A 9,078-nucleotide genomic window follows, 5' to 3' on the forward strand; every position below is an offset into this window, starting at 1 on the left:
TCGTGAGATGAATGTTTTAGTTTTTGTTATAATTTTTTTTGTACGATATATTTTTGTTCAAGTATACGTATTTTTCTTTTTTAAAAATTTGTGTATATCTCGTACAAAAGGCAGAAATTTTATAGTTGGTATTTAGTATTCAGTTACAAGTATATTTCTTAATCAAATTCCGGTAGTGCATATATTTTAGAGGTAAATTACTACAAAGATTAATTTTATATTTACTGTATTACAACAATCTTATAGCATTACAGAACTTATATGAATTTTATAGTCATAATTCGACTACAGCTGTGAGCAGTTTTAACAGTTTAGTATTGGTTTTAATGATAAAAGGAACAGAGAATAAAACCTTCACTTTACTTTCACTTTAAAGTAATGTGTTGACTTAATAATCATTAGCAAACAATTCGTGTACATGCACGTGTATTTAACAATTATTCCTCGAGTCTGGCAATAGCCCATGAGGCCTCCGGTGCCACCATACAAACGTCTGTAAATTGTCACAACTTTGACGAGCCATATCTTGGCTCGCTTAAGACGTATCACTTTAAACCCGGAGTCTTTGCAGTTTTGCTAATTACAGGGTGCTCTTTCGAGTGACGTCAACGGATTTTCCCTAACTGGTCTATGACAAAAGTTGAGAAAACCCTGGAAGGTTCTATTATGCTGAGTAGGTGTTTTCGAAACGAACATTGTTACATGTCCTGTATATGCTTGTCTTGAGAACTTGCTTATCCAGTTCTCAAGATTTCATTCCTCACATTTAATTTCAAAATCGATCTTCTTGCAGAGAAAGACTCAGATGTAGGCTAAAATGAAGGCTTTGAGATTGTTTGTAAAGTTTCCGGTATGTATCTGCTGATCCTGGTCTCAGTTTCTTTCAGTTTATTCCCATGACTGACGGGACTGTTTAATAGAGTAAGATTACCCAAGAGTCCTCAAGGAATTATCCCCATCCTAAAGGATGAGTCACAATTTCGTGCCCCATGTGAGAAAAAAAATTGTCTTCAAGTCTGTTGTTTTTTTTTTTCGTTTAATTTTTCTCTTTAACGATAACATTTAATACAAATAATATGCCACTTAGTTTTCCACCCATTTTAATGTAAAGGCAAGACCAAGTCCTAAACAAAATTGAGCAAAAAAATTCCCTGGAAACATTTCTCTCTCTGAAAAACCCTCAGCCAAAATAAGTCGTCGTCTAAAAGTCCTTTGAGGAATTTTATCGAGAAGATCCTTTCAGAACAGTTCCTGGAGTAAGGTCTGCAACAAACACAAGAGAATAAAGAAACAACAGACAACATTTATCAACGATTTAATGATATCTATTTATGAGTCACTATACTCTTAAAGCAAGGCTAGCAGATTGGTAGCCATCAAAGTTTAGTTATTTTCCAGGTCGATATTTACACGCGTTGATTCTTTGACGATCCCACTACAAATAAGCTCAGTAAGACCGTATTTACCCAGCTTTTAGGGAGCTTTGGCATCGTTGACGGCAACTGCAGCGGGAACGTCACTTTCAAAATGAATTCGCGTTTTTTCAAACACTGTCGCGTTTATTCCAATTCGCTGAAAATGTCAAAATAAAGTGGGCGAATTTCGGACCCTGGAGTTGATTTTTTGTGGACCACACTTACGTTTAGAAAGAGATAGAAAAATTCGTCATCGCTTGTTAACATCCTCCATAAAACGTGAAATTAGGCATTTCACGTCGTAGTCGTGCAGTGACGGCAAGGAAATGTACAAAAAAGTATGATGCACGTGCAAAGTTGTTGTTTTGCTTAACATTTTGACGTTCTTGTCGCCTTCGCCGTCGTCGTTCAGTGCTAAAGCTCCCTTTTGATATATCTTCACACCTAGTAAAGGCCGTCTTCATAAGTTGTCAAAAGTCTATGGTCTAAATAGTGTAAGAGCCGCGATGTTGTCAAACATGCACTCGTGTGCATATAGGTACAATATAATCGAGCTTATCAAAGTGTACACGATTAACGCCCTCGCTAGCAGCTGTGAATACCTTTGCCGTATTTGTAGTTCAGTCTGCTTCGAAACAAAAACGGTTGCTTGACAAGCTTTTGTAGGGACCATCACAACAGATGAAGCTGGTCGAGCCCCTATCATGACTGCTTTATATTAACGTGTCTATCAAAGCAGCGACTCGCCAATTTCTTGACGAAATGACGCCACTCCAGGGCGCCACACCCATGGGAGGTCAAACTACTATTTTAATCTTTCCCTTTTCCTATACACTTCTGCCGCGAACGCTTTGATGTAGTTTAACAATTTTTGGCCAGGACTGGATGGACTTTGAAGGCTCAGTGAACATGTCTCTGGAAAGTCAATTTCCGTTTGGAAATTGCCAGTCAGAAAACAAGACCATTTAAAAGAATAATTTTCAATTTTTTTTTTAAATGAGATTCTCTCTCTCAAAAAGGGGTCGAAAACATACAGACTATAATACAAGCGTTGAATTTCTGTCACTCACCTCTTACTTCAGTTACATTTACGGGAGCATTTTCCATCGCAGAATTTCTTTTCGTAACGTAGCAACTTTGATTTTAGACCCAGACACTTGGACCTCAGACTTTTACATAATTGAGGAAAGCGGTCCAAGCATTTCACTGAAAATATCAAACAAACAAGCGGAAAAACAATTAATCATCCTGCATTAACATAACAACTCAGCTTTTTCAAATACCGCTGATGTTGATGCTATTTTGAAGAAACATCAAAATTGGAATAGCCTGTTTAAGGAGTTCAGATAGTCAGTGCGACGCGAAGTCACCGAGCGGGGAAAAAATACATGTATAGAGGAAGAGAGGATGTTTAATTTTGCTCACTGCTTTGAGCCGTCCCCACTACTTGAATGCCTGAAACAGGCTAAAATAAGGAAAAAGGGTTACAGCACAGACCGGCCATCTGCACTTTTTTGGGGGGAGCAATGTGTTCTTTTATCGTATTGGTTGACATTGACTTATACAGGTAATGAGTAGCTTCAACAAGCTCTCCGTTTCGAGTTCCTTCGCCCCAGTTTCCGCTTGCGTATGACTTCTCGTGGTATCCCCCAAATGGAGTTTTATCGCATGTTAGATGGTGACAAGAAATAACGACACTTGAAGAACAAATAAAACTTTATAAAATCCTTACGACAAGAACAATGCCAACACAATTGTGATAAAAAAGAAAATAAATAACGATAGTCGTCGTACAGCACACTTCTCTAGATCAGGTCAGTGATTACAAATAAAGTAATTATGAGCTTATTATAGCGTATTGAAGATCGTCACGAGTTTTTAAAATTTAGTTTCAATGAGATATATAGTGAACAAATGCATAAGAAAGTTCATTTACCTTCCCTGTTCTCTAGAGCATTGTTATAGTAATCAGATACCCCTTTGACATCGAAAGCAACATCACCTGCTGGACATTTAAATAAACACAATTGTCAGAATTGTTTTATTGAAACCCGGCTAACATGACATTTTCTTTCGTAAGAAAAGAAATGTCAGCTCCGTCAAGCCCTTGGTTCTCACAAACGATCTAATTCCAAAAGCACGTAAAAGATCTAGGGCTAGTTACTCAAAAGCAGTTTAGCGAGTGTTTAACACGTCCCAATCGATTTTCAGTTTGCCAAACACTTTTATGTAAACACTATTTAGCGTGAACAGTTTCATCAAAGCATGTAGTGTAAACTGGAAAAGCATTTGTTTCCTTAAAATAACCCACTAAGGAAGAGATCTTGAGGTCCAAAGATTTCCTAAAACCCGATCTAAGTTAGACTTCGTTTAAATAACCGACCCCAAGAGTCTTGTCAAATGATAACGAACACCGACGCAACTATAAGCGCATAAAATCTTATACCGTGAACTGTTGCTTATAAATCCCTGGGCTTTCGTCAGAGATTTTAGGGAGGCTTATTAACGGAGGGGCTTGCTTATATCCGTGGGAGTTTATAACCCGACCGTAAAAAGCACTAAATAGTTTTTGCTCTGGTACCGTTAAAGAGCGCCGCGGTGCTTTTATTTTTCAAGTTGTAGGAGCAATTCTTATTCTGGGGCGGTGCTCATTTCTAGCCGGCGAGCAGCCTCAAGGCTCATCCAGGGAGTTACGGGAAAAGTTTGGCGAGCTGGCGGAAAATCACTTGTGCGAGTTAGGCTTCTTATTTACGAATGAATAACAAAGCAATATGGATTTTTCTTCTCTTTCTTTGTTTATAATAGCAACAGCATATAGGAAGAGAAAAATAGGTGCAAGCTTTTCGAGTAATGCTGTGATAGAGGGAATGTTTGACTTACATACTTCACTGCTGACACCTTCTTGCTGAAATATTGAAAAGCTTTTAATTGTTGTTAAGCACCACTCAACGATTAGAGTATCTATATGTCTCTAAAAGCGAAGATACCTTCAGCCTTATAATCTGATTCTTCCCTGTCCTCATTTGCGGTTCGCTTACTCCCGTCTGAGTCTGAAAAAAACAAAACAAAACAAAACAATAGAGACGGAAAGATTGGCTTCAAGAGGATGATTTTCTGAATTGACGGAGCAAGACGATCCTCCGTTAAAGACTGCGGCTTTTCCTAAGGAATTATTGTTTTGAAAAGCGAAATGGTCATGACAATTTTGTTCTGACTTATCAAGCAATTGTCTGCCTGAAGAAGGTAAGTGAATTGTCCAAGGCTATGTTCACAGGTAAGTACCAGGTGGCTTGTGTGCAGGCACGAAAGCCATACTGGATTCATCATAAGAACAGTGATTTCGGCGCGATTTCTGTAACTGAGCGAAGCTGCATCGCGCCGATCTCTAAAGTGAAGAGTCACATATCGGATGATGTTCATAGTATACAAGACAGCCTATCGTGTCGGCACAAGGAGCTATCAGGTGGTCCTTCTTCCCTTTTTGTTTGCGCTATCCCGAAAAAAGAACGCCTGATCGCAGGTTATCCGGTCTAGTGTGAAAATAGGCCAAAGTTGGTTTCCGTGGTTGACACCAATTTTTTAAATCAAAAACTAAATCTGAAGCTACAGTAGTTACTGTCTAATTGCCAATTATCATCCCAATAAAATTTCACAATCTCATAGAACACACGATTCATTATTTACTTTGTAGACACGTTAGACGTTTGGTTTTGATTTGTAACGGACTAGGTTCGGACTCTTTGATTGCAGATTAGCTGTGAACAACAGCCAATGGGTCACTTAGTCCAATTTTTCTTGATCAATTTAAATTCTTGCCTACGCGTTGATTGCTTTCACGGCAGCCAATTTTCAATTTGGGCTCTGCAACTTTTTGTAAGCCCAGGCCGGGAGAGATATGAATGATATATGAGCTCAAAAGCCGATGTTTAGATTTTTTAAGACTCGATTCCTTCAATTCTATTTGGCAGTGATGACCATAGTTTCTCTAGATTAATAATCCTTTTGTGTCGATTGAAACAGCCAAGAGCAAAAACAGAAAACCTTAAAATAGACAAAACAACAAGCGACAAAACAAATATCAAAGGAAACAAAGCAAGCACAAAAGTTTGATTCTCGCCCACTGTTCCGTTCAAACATTCGTGGGATTTTTCATGTGGATCCATTGGGGCCGTTTAAACGAGGAAAAATAAGACGCGTCTTACAAATGACGCGTCCTACATAAGACTCAAACTATCCCGTATACAAAACGGCAAATTTCGTTTCAAATTTAGCTAAGACGCGTCTTACCTAAGAACAGCCCCTAACACCTGTTCTTCGATAAGACGCGTCTTTGCTAAGACACGGCATAGTTTGCATAGTTTGCGTCTTATTTAGGACGCGTCTAATGAGAAACGCGTCTTATTTTTCCTCATATGTTGCATAACTTTAAAAAAAATAGTACAGTTTGAATATTTTTCATCCGAAAGTGAATTTTGATGAAAGAGTCACGTGAAAAGTAACAACAGGAATGACTTTAACCATTGTCATCTGGGATCCATCTGTAATTAAAAATTAAGTTCCAACGCCTATCTTCAGCGGGGAATGTTTAATATATTTTTACTGTATCTGTGGAATGGAATATTTTCGGCACCTTCTTGTGTTAGTGTCGAGTAATCAGGGACAAAAATGCCGTTCATTCTCCGGGTGATATCATGAAATAAGCTTAAACAACTTTTGAATCTCTTTATGTTACGATTTATATGTAAGGAATTTTCTGAATTGGAATCAGCTGGGAAAGTGAATATTAAACTTGTACGTTAGAAAGGATGGTTTGACCGCGTTTGGCATATTATTAACATTTGTGAAGTACATGTATTTTATTCTAGGTTGTGCCGTGCCTTTTCTTACAGAAACTGATGAAAATATGAACGATTCTTTTGTAGTTGTCGGTCTGGGCGGTTGAAAAATGAAATAATTTTTAGAATATGGATGGCGGATTTGTCTATACGAATCATTTGTTATAGTAAGAGGTGAAAACTGGATTTTAAAGTGAGGGAAATTCGTGTGCACCATCCATGATAGTAAAGTGACAGAATTTGAAAAATAAAGGAAGACACTAAACCTGCAAGACGATCAACCCACATATCTTTCTTATAACTGGTAACAGACGCGGCTTTGATGTCCAAAATTCCCCAAAATGCCAGCAAAAGAAAGAAGACGGCAGTCTTGGATGCCATTTTGTGTTTTATAGAGGCCTTCACACTCCCCTGTTTTCTTCCGATGTAGAAATCGCCGCTGAGTTTACTCCGTATAGGACAAGAACCGACTGTGGCATAGCCTCTGTTTTCTAACTTTTCAGAGGAATTCGCGCTGTGCTAATTAATAGGTTATCCTATTGATTGAAGCCTTAAATTATAGGGAAGAATTGAACAAATAAATATTTCATGCGGGCGAATACCACCCAAGGGAAAAAACGAATTTGTGCTACAAAATTTACAAATTAGCGTCATAAGATTGTCAAAACAATAGACAAGGCTGGTACTTCAGTGAGTATTCAGTTCTATTTGACTCAAGATTTTTTTCACGATAAAAAAGATTCTGTTAATTGTTTAACTTTTAAAATACCATTTCAATTATGATCTCAAAGATACAAAGGAGAGAAAAGTGTTAATTAGTTACTCTATTAAAAGTGTTTTCTAACAATGACGCTGTTTTAACGGGAGGCAAGTTTTCTTTGTTATGATTCTTTGTAAAAAGACGCTGGTGAGCGGAAACTAATTGATGTTTGCATTAGGTGGAGTTTTTACTTCAAAATTTTCACCAGAAATCTTATTTAGAATCAGTTTGAGAATAACGGGTCGGCCTAATTGTCAGTTAGGGATCGGGAGAATTATAGCTGTTACCTTATTTTATCCTTTTTTCGATAATTGCCACCATTAAAATTTATAATTGTCATTTTGACTCATAATTCAGACAACATAGTACCACACTCGCCCAACATAACACCATACTCACGAAAATCTCTTTTTTCGGCCAATTTCCAACACAACACATGCATCACTTGATTTTCTGAGAAATTGAAAATAATTGTTAAAGCGAAATAGAATGCAAGATTAGGTAAACGTTCATAAAAACAAAAGCGTTTTTTTTTTCTCGGACTAAGTGAATACTTAGTAAGACTGCTTTTAATAGTGTTTGACGAAAACATTATTCTCTTAACGGTGGGGGATCCTAGCCAGAAGTTTTTCGTCATTGTTTCGCACTGGATAAGCGTTTACTGTTTAAAAATATTTGACCGACTGACAGAAATTATCTCAACAGAGTTTTTCAGTTCACATCCTTCCTATATACTATATATTGAGGCCGAAGACATACACATCTCACTTCTACTTCCCAAAAGTGCTACCTGCCAATACCTTCCTACAACAGCACGTCTAAACCAGTCAGCTGGCAGGTGCAGAAGGAAATTATAGCCCAAACGCAAAGTTGACGGATGAATGTTTATGCAACTCCGCTTAGTGAACTAAATAAATAAAAATGTCTTATCATATGCGAATACACTGTGAAAGTCTTAGGCCAGTTTCTTGCTGTTTTGCACCTTTTCAGATTCTATCTGTCTTTTTTTTTTTTGCAACAGACTCTGCTGAATAGGATCATCACCGGGTCAACAGACCCCTCGCGCAACCACCTTAACATGGCGAGCTTCGGGGAGCATAAAATATTTCACCTGCCCCCCTCGTAGGCTATAACATAGTTAGGATAGTGGTGAATAGTCTTATCGCTAACAGCAAAATTAGAATTGTAAAACTGATCAAAACACAAAGTCAACTTATTAAAGTTCTTTTTTTATTGTGAGCAGGTTGTCACCACTTCAAACTGCTCTTTCTGTGATCCTGGACAAATGTAGTTGTGCATCAGATGGAATAATAACAATCCAAAAGTCAGGCGCACGATCGGAGCTAAGGATTGAGGGAGGAAGTAATAAACAATATCAAATCGGCGAATGCATCTGTCCAGCTACAGACAATAAAGAAAGTTACATTTTTCTCCCTCGAATTATTCTATTTAGTCTTATGTAGTCTTCTCAGTAAAACTCCCATATAACAATAAGTGACAACGACTTGAAAAATCTGATCGATTTAAGGAGTTTAGTATCGGCGTCCCATTTTTCCGTCGAGATCGAGTCCTGGCTGCCAGGGCGGACATCTTGGTTTTATATGTACTAAATAAGGGGAGAGTGTAGGGTTTTATAGTTCAGATCGCACTTACATTTGAAACCAATCAAAAAGATGACCGTCCGTGCGCGTTACAGTAAGCGGTCGACTCAAAATGGTCCTTTAATTCTCAAACAACATGTAGAGGGCAAGTTATTAAGTGGTATGCTTTCTCCTACGTCGAAATTTCATTAAATGTTTGAGAACACAGAAATTATGGGCTTTCCCTGCCGAGGACGTAAACTCTTACTCCGAGATACCAACCTCTTATGGTGCCGAAAAAGACTATAGCACATGCGCTGGTTAATTGGCTGTTTTCACCATCATCAGGCAACATTTTTAATAAAGGCTTATTTACAGCAAGGCCGCTGATTGTCGCCCCACTGTGACAACAAAAACGAGAGACCAACTAATAGCTCGCAAACTCTTAACAGTTCATCATTCACTCTCTTTCTCGTTAATCTTCGCTG

General features: G+C 38.0%; 1 protein-coding gene across 2 annotated transcripts; it reads right to left on the reverse strand.

Annotated features, from left to right (window-relative positions):
* Positions 1-1,029: 1,029 nt before the first annotated feature.
* LOC140952521 (uncharacterized) lies at positions 1,030-6,811 on the reverse strand. Of its 2 annotated transcripts, none has more exons than XM_073401945.1 (5): positions 6,517-6,811; positions 4,403-4,465; positions 3,352-3,417; positions 2,493-2,621; positions 1,030-1,263 (listed from the first exon to the last, which is right to left on the reverse strand). In XM_073401945.1, exons 1-4 carry the CDS (start codon positions 6,629-6,631, stop codon positions 2,494-2,496), a joined length of 372 nt encoding a protein of 123 aa, XP_073258046.1. In that variant the 5' UTR covers positions 6,632-6,811; the 3' UTR covers positions 1,030-1,263; position 2,493. The 2 variants fall into 2 exon arrangements, with proteins under 2 accessions (XP_073258046.1, XP_073258045.1); XM_073401944.1 differs by having other exon boundaries at positions 1,033-1,263; positions 3,352-3,420; positions 6,517-6,775.
* Between the last annotated feature and the right edge of the window lie 2,267 nt (positions 6,812-9,078).

The sequence above is a fragment of the Porites lutea genome, chromosome 11, assembly GCF_958299795.1.
Source record: "Porites lutea chromosome 11, jaPorLute2.1, whole genome shotgun sequence".
Classification (NCBI taxonomy): Eukaryota; Metazoa; Cnidaria; class Anthozoa; order Scleractinia; family Poritidae; genus Porites; species Porites lutea.